Here is a 19,920-nt window from a genome sequence, read left to right on the forward strand (position 1 = left end):
CTTACAAAACAGAAACAAACTCACAGACTTACAGAACGAACTTACAGTTATTGGGGGAGAAGTCAGGGGGAAAGGATAATTAGGGAGTTTGGGATGGACATGTTCACACTGCTATATTTAAAATGGATAACCAACAAGGACCTACTGCATAGCACATGGAACTCTGCTCAATGTCATATGGCAGCCTGGATTGGAGGGGAGTTTGGGGGAGAATGAATACATGTATGGCTGAGTCCCTTTGCTGTTCACCTGAAACTATCACACCACCATTAATCGGCTATACCCCATATAAAATAAAAAGTTACCAAAAAAATACTAGATTTTTCTAAATCAGTGCTTCTCAAAGGAGACTATTTTGCCTGTGTCCCCAGGGTATGTTCTACAATGTCTGGAGGTATTTTTAGTGTCACAGTTGGGGGTTGGGAGGAAAATACGACAGATATCTAGTGGGTAGAGGCCAGGGATGCTACTGAACATCCTACAATGAACAGGACAACTATCTGGCCCCAAATGTCAATAATATATCTAATAAGGAACTTGTATCTAGAATATATTAAAAAATACTTCCAACTTAATAAGATGACAAATAACACAATTTACAGTAGGCAAAGGATCTGAATAGACCGTTCTCCAAACATGATATACAAGTGTCCAATAAACATACGAAAAGATGTCTAACAACCTTAGACATCAAGGTAATGTGAATCAAAGCCACAGTGAGCTACAACTTCACTCCCACTAGAATGGCTATACAACTGACACTTGAACAACACAGGGTTTAGGGGTACTGACCTCTCAAGTAGTCAAAAATTTAAATATAACTTTACAGTTGGCCCTCCATATCCACAGTTTCACACCCACAAATTCAACCTATTGTCAACAGTGTAGTACTGTAGTATATATTTATTGAAAAAAAAACAAACCACCAAAATTGAAAAAGACACATGTATCCCATTGTTCATTGCACCACTATTGACAATAGCTAGAACATGGAAGCAACCTAGATGTCCATTGACAGATGTATGGATAAAGAATTTGTGGTCTATATACACAATGGAATATTACACACCCATAAAAAGGAACACATTTGAGTCAGTTCTAATGAGGTGGATAAATCCACAGACTTCCCATAGCTCAAACAGTAAAGAATCTGCCTGCGATGCAGGAGACCAGGGTTCGATCCCTGGGTTGGGAAGTTCCTCTGGAGAAGGGAATGACAATCCACTTCAGTATTCTTGCCTGGAGAATTCCATGGATAGAGTAGTCTGGTGGGCGACAGTCCGTGGGGTGGCAAACAGTCGGACACGACTGAGCAACTAACACACACACACACAATGAGGTGGATGAACTTAGAACCTATTATACAAAGTGAAGTGAGTCAGAAAGAGAAAGATAAATACCATATTCTAACACATATATATGGAATCCAGAAAAATGGTACTGAAGAATTTATTTACAGGGCAACAGTGGAGAAACAGAAATGGAGAACAGACTTATGGACATGGGGAGAGGGGAGGAGAGGGTGAGATGTATGGAAAGAGTAACGTGGAAACTTACATTACCATATGTAAAATAGATAGCCAACAGGAATTTGCTGTATGGCTCAGGAAACTCAAACAGGGGCTCTGTAACAACCTAGAGGGGTGAGATGGGGAGGGAGAAGGGAGGGAGGTTCAAGAGGGAGGGGATATGTGTATACCTATGGCTGATTCATAGCGAGGTTTGACAGAAAACAGCAAAATTCTGTAAAGCAATTATCCTTCAATAAAAAATAAATTAATTAAAAGAAAAAAATCCATGTATATGTGGACCTGTGCAGCTCAAATGCATGTTGTTCAAGAGTCAACTGTAATCATTTCCCAAGGAAAGAATATATGTGGATCACAGTATGTTTGCAGTTAATATGTGCTGAGTAAATTAACATAGAATGGGGGGAAGTTTCCTCAAGGGTTTCTAATGCAAACTAAAGTATAAGAACCACTGTTTTCTCTAGAAAAATAAACTGAAATTTAAAAAAAAAAAGTCAACTGTAACAAAAAAGATAACAACAAGTGTTGAGGATATGAAGAAATTGGAACCCTCATACACTGCTGGCAGGATGCTGCAACCACTTTAGAAAACAGTCTGACAGTTCCTCAAAAAATTAAACATACAGTCACTATATGACCCACAACTCCCCTCCTAAGTATAGACCCAAGTAAAATGAAAAAATACGTTCACACAGAAACTTGTAAACAAATGTTCACAGCAGCATTATTCACAGTAGCCAAAAGGCGGAAACAACAAATGTCCATCAAAGTATGAACGGATAAATAAAATGTAATCTAGCCATATAATTAAATATTATTTGGTAATAAAAAGAAGCAAAGTACTGATAGACACTACAACATAGACAGACCTTGACAACATTATGCTAAATGAAAAAAGCCAGTCACAAAAGGCCACATACAGTATGATTCCATTTGCGGTGGATCAACACAGGTCTGAGATGTACAGGTCCACTTAAACAAGCCTTTCTTTTCATAGTAAATACTACAGTACTACATGATCCATGGTTGGTTGAATCTGCAGATATGGAGGAACGCACATATGGAGAGGTGATTAGCAGTTATAGACAGATACTTGACTGCACGGAGAGTCACACCTAACCCCTGCATTATTCAAAGGTCAACTGTATATGAAATGGACAAAATAGGCAAATACATAGAGACAGAAAACAGATGAATGGCTGCCCAGAGCTGGGAGCATAGGCGGCTTGGGGGTGTCAGCAAAGGGTGTGGGATTTCTTTTTAGAGTAATCAAAATGGTCCAAAATTGACTGTGGTGATGATTATAGAAATCTGAATGTGCTGAGTCATTGCATTACATACTTTCAATGGCTAAATTTTATGGTATGTGAATTATATCTCAATAAAACTGTTAATAAAAAACAAATCACAATGATGAGGTGTATAGAGGTGGTATAAGGCATAGAAGGCAGAGGTCAGGAAAGGCTTCCCAGGATGAACAGGAAGTCATCAGTAATCAGATTGGGTTTACTTTTGTAATTAAATTCTTCACTCGTTTTGAGATTCCAGGGGTAGGGAGGCTGCAGGACAGGAGAGATCTCAGGTGTAGGGAATGTCATTCAGATTGTCCAACTCTAAAACTCCAAGTATGGAGGGACAGGGATGCCATGGGATGAGTTAGCAGGGTGGCAGGTGACAGAGCACAGTAGCCTTCGCTCCTGGCCAAATCCTTGGACTATTTTATGGGAAAAGGAACTGATAAGCTGAGGAGCAGCAAAAGAACAGACAAGGATGGGTCTAGAGACAGGACAGCCTGTGTGTTTACATCAGCTCTGATAAACTGTTGTCAAAGTCAACTCAACCTTTTCCTGAATGTTCAGCTTGAAAACTACTGCAGAGAAACCAGTCTAGGATTGTTTCTTCCTACAAGACACAGCTGACAAAATGGACGATGGAGAATAAAGTGGTTTGATATAAACTAATAACAATAGAGTAATAAGAATAAGCAAAATCATATATAATTAAAATGTCCTGATGTCATAATGAAAAAATAATAATAGCCCCTTATGAGCATAGGCTAGAGCCAGAAACAAAATAGTGACCCAACCCAAAAAGATAAACAATCCACTTACCACAGGAATATGGGCATTTGGCTCAAATTCTGTGGAATCAGCATCTGAAGATAAAGAAATGAGTTCAGTAACTCACCATTATGTAGCTGAAAAATTCTTTAAGTAATAAGAATGCTTTTCAATAAGAGGTATTTAGAAAATCTCAGACTTACCTTTCAAGTTAAGGCAGTTTCTCGCAAACTCTATCACCGCCAGCTGCATCCCAAGGCAAACTCCTATTTTAAAAAGCACATATACAAAACAAATGAAACTATTTTGTACTGTGTCATATTTTCTGTTCATTTGTTTGCTATCTTCTCCATCTAGAATGCAGGCTGCAAGAGAGTAAGTTTGCTGCTGAAGCTTCTGCCCTCAGAACAGGCGTGGCAGGGGCAGGGAAGGGGTTTGGACGACCCAAACTGAAGTAGGAATAAATAAATGCGAAGTTGGAAAAGGGCAGGAAATGAGAAGGCAAGGTCCAAACGGCCAATCTGCCTACCTCCAAATGTGTCTCTAGATTGAGGCGCACGTGTGGCCTGCAGGGCTGCCCCAGAGCACCCAACTCCTTCAGAGAATGTCTAACAACACCTCAATTCACGAGAGAGCCTCTGTGGACTGAGTCTTCACACTCTCTCTTCTCTAGATAGTTCCATGGCCTTAAATGTGGGCTCTGTTTGCAGGCAGCCCCTGCCTGGCAGCAGGCTGGGCTCCAAGGAGTGCCCACAGGCAGGCAGGGGAGTGGGAGGTCTGTGCCCAGCTGCTGAGCCCAGAAGAGGCCGAACTTTCACTGCAAGGAAGCAGCAGCAGCTGGGCGAGGTGATACCTCCACTGCAGGCTGGAGCATGATGGAGAAGCCAAATGGAACTGAGCAGAAAGTTCAATGAGGAAAGAAAGGGACCTGCAGAGGCCCGGGCCTGTTGCCACAGGGATGCACCCCTTGCCCATCCCCACATTCACTGTGGCCCACCAATACTCTCCAATAAATAAATGTCAAGGAGCATTCCAGATGCTTTTACAGATATATCCAAGATACACAGGGACTCAAACGAGAGAGCAATCAATATACCAAGCACGCCAGAACAAAAGTCAGTAAGTGTGAAACAGCTGAGTGCTTTGGAGGTACTTCAGAAAGTCCCACAAAGCTAGGACATACAGACAGTGTGTTAAAGAGAAAGCTAAAGAGCTGCAAACTATTCTGTACAATGAAAATTATCTGAAGAATGCTAATCATGTTCAGACAGAAACTAAACAAGATTACTTCAAAAGAAAAGTGGCCCAGGTGAGCTTAGATGGATAAAACAAAGCAAGGTACCAAGGTAAACTATTCCTAGCTTCTCTTTTGAAAATGGATCCCTAGTGGAGAGTGTCTAGCAAGTTAATCAAAGAACAGGCAAGTGGGGGAAATGAACCTGTTGATATTAAGTAAACGGTACCAAAGCCGGTCCACTCAGTTCATAAACCCAGCAGTCCATGCAAACACAGCTTGAAACATAGCCTCTCCCCACTCCCTCTTCCTTCTGGACCCCCAGTCGCAGAGCTGCTTGTTATCCCATCAATGTTCTATTACATCCAGTTTCATTGCTAAGGAAGTCATGCTTTGCAATTTCAACAAAAGCATTGAAAACACCCAGCTCTAATTCTTAACAGAGCTGTCTCTGTAATGTTAGATGATTTTTCTGTATTATCTTTTCTAGAAGGAATATATACATTTCAATTTAAGCTTTTTTTCTGATTAGAAATAACACTGTGGCATCCTATTGAGATGTTCTCTGCTTGAAGTGGCAAAAGATATAATCAGGTGGGAATTGGAAAAGGTAAGGGCAGGTTTGAACACAGGTTCTTCCCAGCCTCTTGCTATACAACCAGACCAGTGGTAAGTTCTTGTAGGTTGACAAATTTTTTTGGTAAAGGGCCAGAGAGTAAAAATTTCAGGCTTTGCATGCTGTAGGGTCTCAATCTCTACCACTGCATTGGAAAAACAGCCACAGACAATATGTAAACAAATCTGTGTGGCTGTATTCCAATAAAACTTTATTTACAAAAATGCTGTGAGCCAGGTAGGGCTTGTAGAATATAGTTTCCAGACCCTGTAGCAAACTATTTGGCATCTGAATGTTGAAATTCAAAATCACACTTTTCACATTAACAAACCCTATTACGTGTTATCCAAACTAGGTATCAAAAATCTAAAAAAACCTCATACTCAGGATTCATAAACATCAGTTTTACCCAGAAAAGGAATCTTCCTTGACCGTGCCCAAGAAATTGCCTGGAGTTTTCCCAATGTTCCTCTGATTCCAAAGCCTCCTGGCACAAGAACACCACTGCAATCAACACAAGAGGAGGGGAAATTTGACATTATTTTTATTTGTGAAATTCTTGTTTTCAGATCATGCTTATTGAAACCAAATTCAACATTTGGCACAACTGCTAGAGAATACGCTTGGAGTCTATTTTCATATTTGATTACATAATTTCACATCCTGAACTTTCTTCTTGAAATCCTCCCAATGTTATAAAGCAGTTGCGACAATTTCTCACAACTGACCTTGATATATATTTCCCGATAGGTCTCTGCAGCACATGACCATATAACTAAGAGACTCAATTCAGTTAAAAATGCCACTGAAAGAATTATCTGAAGAAAAATAGGTTAAGGTTCTTTTAAAAGTACTGTTATAAAAATGTTTTAAGACCTCTTACATAATCAGATAGAGTTAAACTGGTGAAATAGATCTTTTGATTGCTAATCAAGTTGTGGCACAGGAAAATTTCCTGGCGAGGAGCCACTTTAGAGACTTTCTAGATAAACACTCTCATTTGAAAACATAACAGCTCAAGAGAAAACTGGAGGGTAATGTTACCCTCACAATACAATGCCACTCCCAAGAGTTATATTGATTACTTAAAAAATAAAACCTTGAATCAAAAGATGTGGAAAAGAAAACAAAACCAAGAGAGGAGGGAAGATTGTCATTCTTGCACTGTAACTTTGTACATGGAAAGTCTGTCTCTGCATCTTTCTGTAGCATCAACTCACTTTCCCATCAATATGGTAAAAACTTCCCTCCATTTCCTTCACTGAGCCAGAGTGATTCTAAAATCACTCTCTGTTCGTTCAGACCTTTCAGTGGCTTCAAGTCTCTAAAGTGGCTCCTAGCCAGGAAATTTTGCTGTACTACAACTTAATTAGTAATCAAAATCTAAGGCCTATTTCACCAATTTACTTTGAAACATGCCATGTTAGTGTTAGTGGCACGTGCAGTGAAGGTGGTCTTATTCTGGGGAGGAGAAAGTGAGTTGATGCTATGGAAAAATATAGAGACAGACCTTACATATACAAAGTTACAATGCAAGAATGACAATCTTCCCTCCTCTTGGTTTTGTTTTCTTTTCCACATCTTTTGATTCAAGGTTTTATTTTTTAAGTAATCAATATAACTCTTGGGGGTGGCATTGTTTTGTGCCATGAAGGGTAACATGACCTTCCAGTTTTCTCTTGAGCTCTCATGTTTGCAAATGAGAGTGTTTATCCAGAATAAAACCATCCCCATTGCATGCGCTACTAATACTAACATGGCATGTTTCAAAGTAAATGCAATGTGAATGCAGCACAAGCACCCAGAATCACAAGTACTCCAAACTATCTTTCAAATGCACAAAAATCAGTAATTGGGGTAAGTTGAATCATTATGGAAAAATCACAGTGGCATTCTCCTAACTGGCATGGAAAGTCCTTGGTACTTACTCAGCTTTGCAGAGCTTCTGCCAAGCTTCATGGAATTTCACAGGGTCCTCAGTTTCAGTAGTCTGCTCCAGATCAATGGAATCTATGTACTAAAAACATCCAACAAATTTAAAGATTTCAGAAAAATAAAAACTGGAAAATACTAGAACCATCTAACACACAATTATTCAATAACTACTTATGCAAACACTGTACTGGTCACTTAGCATAAAAGTCTTGTGGCTCTTACAATCTTTTAGGAAGATTACAAAACCAGATATTTAAATAGGCACCCACAGCACAGGGAGATAAGAGTTACTATGGGCAAAGAAGAGAATGCTGCGGAAGAAAGCAGGACCCACACCGGAGCTAGAGGTGAGCTGGAGAGAAGAAGGGAAGGAACATCTTCATGGAAGCTTTTGGGGGAGGGGATGTCCAAGAAGCTAAGCCCTGGAGCAGATGCAACCTGAGCGTGTGTGTGTGTGTGTGTGTGTGTGTGTGTGTGTGTGTGTGTGTGTGTGTGTGTGTGTGACAGAACACTTGAACCTGAGCGTGTGTGTGTGTGTGTGTGTGTGTGTGTGTGTGTGTGTGTGTGACAGAACACTTGAACTGACTGAAAGGTCTGAAGGAACAGAGAGTGATTTTGTAAAAAATCAGAGAGGGAAATGGAGGGAAGACTGAAAACCAGTTGAGAAACCGCTGCAAAAGTCAAGCAAGATAAACATAGCACAAGCCCATGATTCAAACAAGACTTTAAGTAGAGGCCACCGTCAATGAATTTTATTACAAGAAAAACAGTTATGACAATTCCTGTGTACATAACAGTCCCTATATATCTGTTATTTTAGTATTTATGTTATACAAATTACTATCTGAATATATCTTAAGATACAAAATCTTACTTTATAAAATTTGTATTATAACTGATTTTCTATTATTGCTTTCTTTTTTCTATGAGGGCCTGGGGAAGCTGAATGAATAGGAAGAATAGGAAGGGAACAATTCCTTTGAAAGTCAAAAACAATAAGTGTTTAGAGAAAGAAGCTACAAAGAGATGAGAGAAAATCAGATAGGTCCTAAGCTAGAAATTACTCAATTTCTTGAACATGTAAGTGTATCTTTTGGTTCATTATATAAAGGTTTTACCATTTAAATCAAGATAATAAAGCCTTCCTAAATTGTGATATACCCAGAGAGAATATCATTAAATATACACATTTATATATAGAGAGAAAAGTCTGGAAAGATATGCGTCAAACTGGGAACGATGGGTACAGCAAGAGAAGAATTTCAGGGAAGAATCTTCTACTTTCTGGATTTTGCATTATGCTTTGCTTAAACTTTATATGCTGAGCATAGACTACTTCTATATCTAACAAAGAGTATACTCCAGCTATATATATATAACTTTGCCTCTGCTATCCCATATGTGCATGTGTGTGTGTATGTGCTCTGTTGTGTCCAATTCTTTGCAACCCCATGGACTGTAGCCCGCCAGGCTCCTCTGTCCATGGGGATTCTCCAGGTAAGAACATTGGAGTGGGTGGCCATGCCCTCCTCCAGATCTTCCCAACCCAGGGATTGAACCTGCATCTCCTGCAGCTCCTGCATTACAGGCAGATTCTTTATTGCTGAGCCACTGGGAAAGCCCTATTTTCTTATTAAGTAAACACAAAATATTTAAATGAGCATGGAATAGATCCGTCCCTGAATGTGCAAAGCCTAATTTCAGAAACTGTGCCTTAAACCTGCATGCAGAAAAAAACTTAACATGGCAGGCCTGACCGCTATCCTTGGAAAGGCCTGCTTACAAGGTTGGCCCTTGTCTGGCATCTGGAAACTTGGATTTGGGGAGGGTTCCCGCCATAACCAGGCTTCCCTGCTGTGTTAGCAGTAAAGAATTTGCCTGCAATGCAGGAGACGCAGGAGATATAGGTTTGATCCCTGGGACGGTAAGATCCCCTAGAGGAGGAAATGGCAACCCACTCCAATATTTTTGCCTGGAATATCCCATGGACAGAGGGGCCTGGCAGGCTACAGTCCATGAGTTCGCAAAGTTAGAAATGATGAGAGCATGCACACACGCCCACTATTAACAAGAACTGATAAGAGTGGCTCGCTGTGCCTACAGGGTTGGAAGAAACAATATGATTTATGTAGAGTACCCGCTTTCCTCCTGGGAGTCTGGAATTTTGACACTCTGGAGGCAGAGGGCACCTATGTGACCAGCCCTCAGTAAAAACCTTGGGTGCCAAGTCTCTAATGAGCTTCCCTGACAGCCAGCACTTCACCAGTATTGCTACAGCTTGTTCCTGAGGGATTCAAGCACGTCCTCTGTGATTTCACTGGAGGAGGACCCTTGGAAGCTTAAAGGTGGTTTCCCCGAGACTTCATCCCACTAGCCTTCTCCTCTGCTGATTTGGCTCTGTATCCTATCACTAAAATAAGTTATACTCGTGAGTACAGCTGTATGCTCAGTCCTCTGAGTCCTGGTGAATCACTGAACTTGGGGGTCCTTCAACACAACCTGCCTCTGTACAACACAAGATTTCACAATGAATGGCTAAAACATGCAGAAGATCAGGCAGGGGCTCACCATCAGATTCAACTTGTGGTTGATGGCCAAGGCTGAGTGTTCCAGGGCTTTGAACACGGAGGCATAGCAGTCCCTGAGCTTGGTGTATTTGCCAACCAGGGCAATGGAACATGTTTTCTGTAACCTTTCATACCTGGGAAGGAAAACAAGCTTAAAGGTTATATGCATGTAACAGCACATCACAAGCATAACGACAGCCACTGTTCTTATCCCAAGGCACTTTTTAAAACCTGAGGAACAGACATGCCTTGAATTTGAGGTACTTGACTTAAATTTCCCACCCTACCCCCAAAGAATAAAAATCTGTACTCCAAGATATTTGAAAATCATGAAAAAGCCCAACATTGGCTTATATGAGCAAGCACAGACATAAATCCAAGGAGAAAAAGAAAAAGTTAAAAGCATTACAAATAAAAAATAAAAAAGTCTCCCCATCTCATCAACATGAGCTGTCCTTAAATTCATTTATAAGGTGACACTGTATAAGAAAATGCATTCTCAGTGTCAATAGGAGACACTATAATATTAACTTTGTAAGGTGACATCATATGAGAAAATGCATTCAAAATGTCTACATTAAAAATTGTTACATTCCCAGCTGACCCACAAAAGTCAAGTTATTTATGACATTCCTGAAGAATGGTGCTGAGAGAACTATTTAAAATACTATAAGCCACTTACATCATTTTTATGAGAAAATTTCATTCTACATAAGATGCTCAATCACAATTTGCCATTAGAGACACAGTCTTTACTGTTGCTTCTGTCAGGAGATCTGTTCAAAGTACATGAAAAACGTGCGGTCTGGTACTAAGTATGTGGAAATGTCACTCAGGGCTTGAAGATCTTTTAAGGCTCTGAAGCAAACTCTTCCCCCAAACACCTTAGAAAAATGTTACTAGGATGAGGAATATTCCTCTTTTATATCTATATCTGCAAAGAGTGAAAGAGAAGCATGATGGAAACGGTAGGAGGAGAAAAACACACGAAGAGCTAAGAAGTCAAAACTGACAGCAGAGGTGACTTTCTAGGAAGGTGACTGAAAAACATCAGAGAACGCTGCTAAACCTTTAACTTGCCACTTAATTTTATGTCGCTCTGCAGACTGCCTGCCTGCACTTCACCTCAGTTGTACAAAGGACGTAGGTAACAAAGCAAGCTGGTACCAAGGCAACATTCCAAGATGACGTGATGGGGTGGGAGCACATCCTGTCCCAGAGTTTGGGCCAGGTGAGCACAGCAGTCTGGCTGAGGCTTCACCCCGCTCTCACACCTCCACTGCCAGAGGGACACAGGGCTGCAGTCAGCATGGCCAGTCCCTCCTTCCACACATCCCTCTCTCCACTCACTCGTGGCTAGTCTTCCCAGGGAACGAGGAGTCACGCAGCAGCCGGGTGGCACAGGGGAGGCCACTGGTCAGCCCAGGTGCCGTCCGGGGAGATATGCTAAGCCTACACCCCTGTGCCCTCTTTCGCTCCCCAACCTGCACCAGTCTACTGCCTCCCTCCCCCTGTGCTCTCCATTCAGCCATCAGCTGGGTATGAGGCCTCTGAGCAGCACTGGACCTCCACGATCAAGGCTGCCTCTTTGACTTCTGTTTGCCTTCTTGTATCCGTCTCTCCAGAGGCTGAGGGGACAGGGTCTGAAGAATGAACACTTCACACCTCTATGACCAACATCACAGCCAACATGATGCAGAGAGACTATTGCTCAACATTCCCTTTGCTTGAATCCTGAGCTCAATGGTGGCTCAATAAAACACATGTCCCCCAGAACCTACGAATGTGTCCATATCTGGGTGGGTGGGGGGGACACTTTGCAGATGCAATTAAGTTAAGGATCTCCAGATGCGATCATTCTGGATTAGAATGGGCCCTGACTGCAAAGACAAGCATCCTTATAAAAGAGAAAGGAAGAAGACACAAAGGAGAAGGACATGTGGCAAGAGAGACAGAGAATGGAGTGACATGGCCATAAGCCAAGAATACCAAGGAAGCTAGCGAACAGAGGCCAGGAGAAACACATGGGGCAGATTCTACCTCAGAGCTCCAAAAGGAACCAACCCTGCTCACACCTTGATTTCCTACTTCAAGACTCCACAACTGTGAGAGAACAAATTTCTGTTGGTTTAAGCCACCCATTCTGTGGTAACTTGCTACAGCAGCCACAGGAAACTAGTACAAAAACCAAACTCTGGCTTTAAAAAGCACAGAGGCATAGACTACAGTTTAGAACTAGTTTCAATACAAAGAGTTAAAATATTAAAGTTTCTCATGCTTAAAAAGGATCAGCCCCAAGTACCCAGAAAATTCCCACAATGTGACTGATTCCTTAAGCATTCTAGAGGACAGGGGCTTAACTGTATCACCAGTCATTGGAGCACCTAAGTTCAGAAAATGCACTTCATTCCTGGTTCTACTTACCCACAAAGTCTAAAACGCTTTTTAAATTTTAAAATGAAAGGGCAAAAGAACTTTCAATCTACTAGTTATCTATCAAAGGTCAGTGATTTTGTCACCATCAAATCACTTGTTTTATATTTTTATGAATTTGCTCATTTAAAAACATTTCATGGGTTTTGATAAATCAAAATTATTATCTGTTTGGAAGCTCAAATTGTCCCATTTCTGACCAGTCAATGCTCTGGGTCACTCAGTCATGGCTGATTCTTTTCAACACTATAGACTGTAGTCCACCAGGCTCCTCCGTCCAGGGGATTTTTCTCAGCAAGAATACTGGAGTGGGTTGCCATTTCCTCTCCTCCAGGGGATCTTTCTGACCCAGGGATCAAACCCTAGTCTCCTGCATCTCCTGCACTGCAGGCAGATTCTTTACCACTGAGCCACCAGGGAAAGTGAAAGTGAAAGTCACTCAGTGGTGTCCAACTCTTTGCCACCCCATGGACTATACAGTCCATGGAATTCTCCAGGCCAGAATACTGGAGTGGGTAGCCTTTCCCTTCTCCAGGATATCTTCCCAACCCAGGGATTGAACGCAGGTCTCCCGCATTGCAGGTGGATTCTTTACCAGCTGAGCCACAAAGGAAGCCCAAGAATACTGGAGTGAGTAGTCCATCTCTTCTCCAGCGGATCTTCCCAACCCAGGAATCGAACCAGGGTCTCCTGCATTGCAGGTGGAATGCTTATCAACTGAACTATCAGGGAAGCCCCCCCAAAATAATTTGATTATTGTAACAGACATCAGTAGCCAACAGTGCCTGATGTGAAGTTAAGGCCCAATGTTTTTTCTCTCAAAATTGCCACAGCGTGGTACTAGCATCCCCCAGTTATATATAGATGGGAGAACAAGCCCAGAGAGATGAAGTAATCTGCCTAAACTCACACATCTAGTGAAAGGAGAAGCTAGGGTCTGAATCTATGGTGCCTGACACCACAGCTCACATTTTTTTTATTGAGATATAAGTGATATATAACATTAATTAGTTCCAGTCACACATGATAATTCAATATACTTATATATTACAAAATGGTAACCACAAGAATTCTAGTTAACATCCATCACCACACAAAGTTATAAATGTTTTTCTTATGATGAGAACTTTTAAGATCTACTCCTCAGCAACACCGAGCCTACATTTGTAACTACTGCACCAACTGCCTCTACCTCAGCTACATGAGAAGTGAAACAGCCAGGAGTTTATGGAGTCATGCCTCATCAACATTTAGTATAAGAAAATAGGCGATGGGGATTTCCTCTGTATACAACATCAAATTAGACAAACCTTGCTGAAATTAATATGATTGTCTTAAAGCGAAAAACTATCAGGGGTTTTTAATACTGACGTTGATAATTCATGACTGCAGGACAGTACAACAATGCCATAGCCAAAACTCTTAAAAATAAGCAAAACAAAACAAAGCCTATAGCATTTTAAACTGTTTAAAATATTCAGAGACTAAATAATAAATCAAAATGCTTCCAAAAATTTTTTTTTAAATTCTGGAATCCAAGTTCTTTCAATTCAGTTTTCTTTAAGTAGAGTAAAATCAAAAGCCCTGTAAATCTTCAGAGTACAGCAAAACACCCTGACAATATGCTAGAACTTTAGATATTTCCCAAACCAAACATGCCCATGTGGAAAGCAGACTGCTATATAGTTACCTTCTAAGGTAGACCTCAGTCCTACCCCCAAAGCCAAGAATTAAGAAAGATTACATTGGAAATAAGTGGAAGATGGCGGAGGAGTAGGACGGAGAGACCACTTTCTCTCCTAGAAATTCATCAAAAAAATAACTGAACGCAGAGCAAACTTCACAAAACAACTTCTGATCGCTAGCTGAGGTCATCAGGCGCCCAGAAAAGCAGCCCATTGTCTTCGAAAGGAGGTAGGACAAAATATAAAAGATAAAAAGCGAAACAAGGAGAAGGAAATGGCAACCCACTCCAGTGTTCTTGCCTGGAAAATCCCATGGACAGAGGAGCCTGGCAGGCTCCGTGGGGTCGCATAAGTCAGAGTGGCTAAGCGGCTAAGCACACATCCCCCACCCTTAGAATGTAAGGCCACCTCTTGAGCCTTGAGGTAGGCAGCATTTGGCCTTCAGTCTATAGAGTGTGCCCACCCTGACCTGACCTGGGGTGTAGGCGGGAAAAAGACACGAGAGAAGCAGAGCATCCGACTGCCGCGGTGATGTCACCCTTGCAGAAGGAGCCTCAGGCTCCATCTTGCAGACAGCTGGCATGGTGGTCCAGTTTTTAGCATATTTGATATACATACTACAGAATACAGAATTATATGTGTCCATCTGACACACGCATCGACTAAAAGACCCCCAACACAGGAGCCAGAGCCCAACTCTGAGGAAGCCGGGAGCCGACGGCCCCCGCGCCGCCCCAGACACGGCGCTGTGCGGCCCAGCTCGCCTTCACTCTGCCGTGTGCCAGTATTCTACGTGCAGTGTCTCTGATCCTTTCAGGAACCTCTGGGGCCGCTGATATTCCCATTTTTACTGATGAGACTGGGGTTCCCAGAGGCTAAGTGAACCCCCTCACACACACACAGGACTTAGAGGCGAAGAGCTAGAAGTTGAGCCTATATTTGTGTGATGTTTCCACGTTATTGAGTCTCACCACTAGAGTAAATTTCTGATTAAAGAGTCATCACATCGAAAAAAAAAAAAAAAAAAAAAAGCGAAACAAAAGAGCTAAGGACGGAGATCCGTCCCGGGAAGGGACTTAATAGAGGACGTTCCCAGACACCGGGAAACCCTCGCTCTGGCGGGCCTGGGGGAAGTGTTGGAATCTCAAGAGTTTGAATCTGACTGGGAGGGAAACAATAAATAAAACCCACAGATTAAGAGCCTAAAAGCAACTCCCAGCAGAAAAGTACCCCAGACGCCCGCATCCGCCACCAGCAAGTGGGGACGGAACGGAGAGGAGCGGGCGGCATTACTTGGGGCTGGATCCGGGCCTGAGCACCCTGAGGACAATCAGAGGGAGCTTTTGTGAGTTGCCAACTTGAACTGTGGGACAGCAAAAGAGACAGAAAATTAACCGGCCCGAACACACTGCCGGCCGTTCGCAGAACAAAGGGACCGAGATTCTGGGCGGCCGAAGCCCGCCGGGAGGGTCGTGGCGAGACGGAGGGCGCGGGCGCCCGACCGGCGCGGGCGGGAACTGCGGCTGGGGACACGGAGGGCAGAGGGCGCGCGCTCCCGACTGGCGCCGGCGGGGACTGAGACTGGGACCGCGCGGGGCAGAGGACGCGCCGCACCCGGGGAGAGAGAGCCCGTCAAGCGCCTGGCTGCCTGGGCCGCTCGGGCGGCGTGGGGACGGAGCGCGGGCCCGGCTTTGTGTGCCGCGCTTTTGTGAATCGCCCGAGGGCTGGAGCCGCGCGCAGCGTGGCGCGCGCTTCAGACGGAGCAGCCCGGAGCCTGAGCAGCGCAGATCGAGAAAAGAGCGCAAGCCTCTCCCGGGAGCGCCGGTCCCTCCCCGCACAGCCCCTCGCCGCAGCGCGACGGAACTAGCTACCTGAATAAGAATCCACCTCCGCCCCATGTGTCAGGGCGGAAATTAGGCGCGGAAGAGAGACCGGCAACAGAACCCAAATAAACAAAGGGACCAGTGTAACAGATTAAAATCCCTGAAGAAACCACGGACTGACTACACCGGAAGGGCCTGTAGATATCGAGAAGTGTAAGCTGGAACGAGGAGCTATCTGAAGCTGAGCCGAACCCACACTGACCGCAACAGCTCCAGGGAAACTCCTAGATATATTTTTTCTTTTTCTTTTTTTTTTTTTTTTTCTTTCTTTCTTTTTTTTTTTTTTTTTTTAAGTAAGGAAAAAAAAAATTTTTTTTTCTTTCTTTTTTCTTGGTTCTCTTTTATTTTCCTTTAAAAATTCCTTATTACTCCCCCATTACTCCTTAACTTTCATTTTCATAGATTTTTACGATTTTTTTTAATTACGCAAAACAATTTTTTTTCTCATTCTTTTTTCTTTTTTTTTTTTCTTCTTTTTTTCTTTTCTTTTTTCTTCTCTTCTATTTTCTTTTTCTTTTTCTCTTATTTCTTTTAAAGCCCTCTAGCACTCCTTTTACTACGCCTTAATTTTCATTTTCAATCCACTATAACCTTACAGAAGAAAGAGAAAGGGAAGAAAAAAAAAAAAAAAAAGAAGAGAAGCCCTATTTTTATACCAAACTTCATATATATTTCTAAAATTTCTTTTGTGTGTTTTGGTTTTTGTTTTTAATATAGTATTTTTAAGAGTCTAACCTCTACTCTAGATTTTTAATTTTTGTTTTTCAGTATATGATATAAATTGTGAACATTTAAGAATCCAATATTCAGCTCCCATTTTTATTCACGAGTGTGTTGATTATTCTCTCCCAATCTTGACTCTGTTTTCTACCTCAGAACACCTCTATTTCCTCCTTCCCCCTTCTCTTCCCAATCCAATTCTGTGAATCTTTGTGGGTGTCTGGGCTACGGAGAACACTCTGGGATCAGACAACTTCGTAGATCTGTCTCTCTCCTCTTGAGTCCCCCTCTTTCTCCTCCTGCCCATCTCTATCTCCCTCCTCCCTCTCCTCTTCTCCATGTAACTCGGTGAACCTCTCTGGGTATCCCTAACGGGGGAGAAACTTTCCACCATTAACATAGAAGTTTTATTATCAGTGCTGTATAGTTGGAGAAGTCCTGAGACTATAGGAAGAATAAAACTGAAATCCAGAAGCAGGAGACTTAAGCCCAAAACCTGAGAACACCAGAAAACTCCTGACTACATGAATCTTTAAGTAATAAGTGACCCTACAAAAGCCTCCATACCTGCAACGAAACCAACCACCACCCAAGAGCCAATAAGTTCTAGAGCACGACATACCACGCAAATTCTCCAGCAACGCAGGAACATTGCCCTGAACGTCAACATACAGACTGCCCAAGGTCACACCTAACACATAGACCCATCTCAAAACTCATTACTGGGCACTCCATTGCTATCCAAAGAGAAGAAATCAAGATCCGCACACCAGAACACTGACGCAAGCTTCGCTAATCAGGAAACCTTGACAAGCCAATCGTCTAACCCCACCCACTGGGTAAAACCTCCACAATAAAAAGGAACCACAGACCTCCAGAATACAGAAAGCCCACTCCAGACACAGCAATCTAAACAAGATGAAAAGGCAGAGAAATACCCAACAGGTAAAGGAACATGAAAAGGGCCCACCAAGTCAAACAAAAGAGGAGGAGATAGGGAATCTACCTGAAAAAGAATTTAGAATAATGATAATAAAAATGATCCAAAATCTTGAAAGCAAAATGGAGGTACAGATAAATAGCCTGGAGACAAAGATTGAAAAGATGCAAGAAATGTTTAATAAAGATCTAGAAGAAATAAAAAAGAGTCAATTGAAAATGAATAATGCAATGAATGAGATCAAAAACACTCTGGAGGGAACCAAGAGTAGAATAACGGAGACAGAAGATAGGATAAGTGAGGTAGAAGATAAAATGGTGGAAATAAATGAAGCAGAGAGGAAAAAAGAAAAAAGGATCAAAAGAAATGAGGACAACCTCAGGGACCTCTGGGACAATGTGAAACGCCCCAACATTCGAATCATAGGAGTTCCAGAAGAAGAAGACAAAAAGAAAGGCCATGAGAAAATACTCGAGGAGATAATAGCTGAAAACTTCCCTAAAATGGGGAAGGAAATAGCCACCCAAGTCCAAGAAACCCAGAGAGTCCCAAACAGGATAAACCCAAGGCGAAACACCCCAAGACACATATTAATCAAATTAACAAAGATCAAACACAAAGAACAAATACTAAAAGCAGCAAGGGAGAAACAACAAATAACACACAAAGGGATTCCTATAAGGATAACAGCTGATCTATCAATAGAAACCCTCCAGGCCAGAAGGGAATGGCAGGACATACTGAAAGTAATGAAAGAGAATAACCTACAACCTAGATTACTGTACCCAGCAAGGATCTCATTCAGATATGAAGGAGAATTCAAAAGCTTTACAGACAAGCAAAAGCTGAGAGAATTCAGCACCACCAAACCAGCTCTTCAACAAATGCTAAAGGATCTTCTCTAGACAGGAAATGCAGAAAGGTTGTATAAACGTGAACCCAAAACAACAAAGTAAATGACAACGGGACCACACCTATCAATAATTACCTTAAATGTAAATGGGTTGAATGCCCCAACCAAAAGACAAAGATTGGCTGAATGGATACAAAAACAAGACCCCTATATATGCTGTCTACAAGAGACCCACCTCAAAACAAGGGACACATACAGACTCAAAGTGAAGGGCTGGAAAAAAATATTTCACGCAAACGGAGACCAAAAGAAAGCAGGAGTCGCAATACTCATATCAGATAAAATAGACTTTCAAATAAAGGATGTGAAAAGAGACAAAGAAGGTCACTACATAATGATCAAAGGATCAATCCAAGAAGAGGATATAACAATTATAAATATATATGCACCCAACATAGGAGCACCGCAATATGTACGGCAAACACTAACGAGTATGAAAGAGGAAATTAATAGTAACACAATAATAGTGGGAGACTTTAATACCCCACTCACAACCATGGATAGATCAACTAAACAGAAAATCAACAAGGAAACACAAACCTTAAATGATACAATGGACCAGCTAGACCTAATTGATATCTATAGGACATTTCACCCCAAAACAATCAACTTCACCTTTTTCTCAAGTGCACACGGAACCTTCTCCAGAATAGATCACATCCTGGGCCATAAATCTGGTCTTGGAAAATTCAAAAAAATTGAAATCATTCCAGTCATCTTTTCTGACCACAGTGCAGTAAGATTAGATCTCAATTACAGGAAAAAAATTGTTAAAAATTCCAACATATGGAGGCTAAATAACACGCTTCTGAATAACCAACAAATCATAGAAGAAATCAAAAAAGAAATCAAAGTATGTATAGAAATAAATGAAAATGAAAACACAACAACCCAAAACCTATGGGACACTGTAAAAGCAGTGCTAAGGGGAAGGTTCATAGCATTACAGGCACACATCAAGAAACAAGAAAAAAGCCAAATAAATAACCTAACTCTACACCTAAAACAATTAGAGAAGGAAGAAATGAAGAACCCCAGGGTTAGCAGAAGGAAAGAAATCTTAAAAATTAGGGCAGAAATAAATGCAAAAGAAACTAAAGAGACCATAGCAAAAATCAACAAAGCTAAAAGCTGGTTTTTTGAAAAAATAAACAAAATTGACAAACCATTAGCAAGACTCATTAAGAAACAAAGAGAGAAGAACCAAATTAACAAAATAAGAAATGAAAAGGGTGAGATCACAACAGACAACACTGAAATACAAAGGATCATAAGAGACTACTACCAGCAGCTCTATGCCAATAAAATGGACAACTTGGATGAAATGGACAAATTCTTAGAAAAGTATAACTTTCCAAAACTGAACCAGGAAGAAATAGAAGATCTTAACAGAGCCATCACAAGC

At 41.7% G+C, this 19,920-nt stretch overlaps 1 protein-coding gene across 5 annotated transcripts in view; it reads right to left on the reverse strand.

Moving 5' to 3' along the window:
• The window catches only part of CTPS2 (CTP synthase 2), a 116,805-nt gene that overhangs the window by 66,546 nt on the left and 30,339 nt on the right, over positions 1–19,920 (reverse strand). For all 5 annotated transcript variants that reach the window (XM_065915924.1, XM_065915923.1, XM_065915927.1 and 2 more), the window contains exons 9-13: positions 9,943–10,075; positions 7,368–7,456; positions 5,849–5,943; positions 3,793–3,855; positions 3,641–3,684 (exon numbers count right to left, since the gene is read on the reverse strand). In XM_065915924.1, the coding sequence (XP_065771996.1) occupies positions 3,641–3,684; positions 3,793–3,855; positions 5,849–5,943; positions 7,368–7,456; positions 9,943–10,075 (424 nt within the window). The remainder of the gene's footprint in view (positions 1–3,640; positions 3,685–3,792; positions 3,856–5,848; positions 5,944–7,367; positions 7,457–9,942; positions 10,076–19,920) is intronic.

Source organism: Muntiacus reevesi, chromosome X (assembly GCF_963930625.1).
Source record: "Muntiacus reevesi chromosome X, mMunRee1.1, whole genome shotgun sequence".
NCBI classification, from domain to species: domain Eukaryota; kingdom Metazoa; phylum Chordata; class Mammalia; order Artiodactyla; family Cervidae; genus Muntiacus; species Muntiacus reevesi.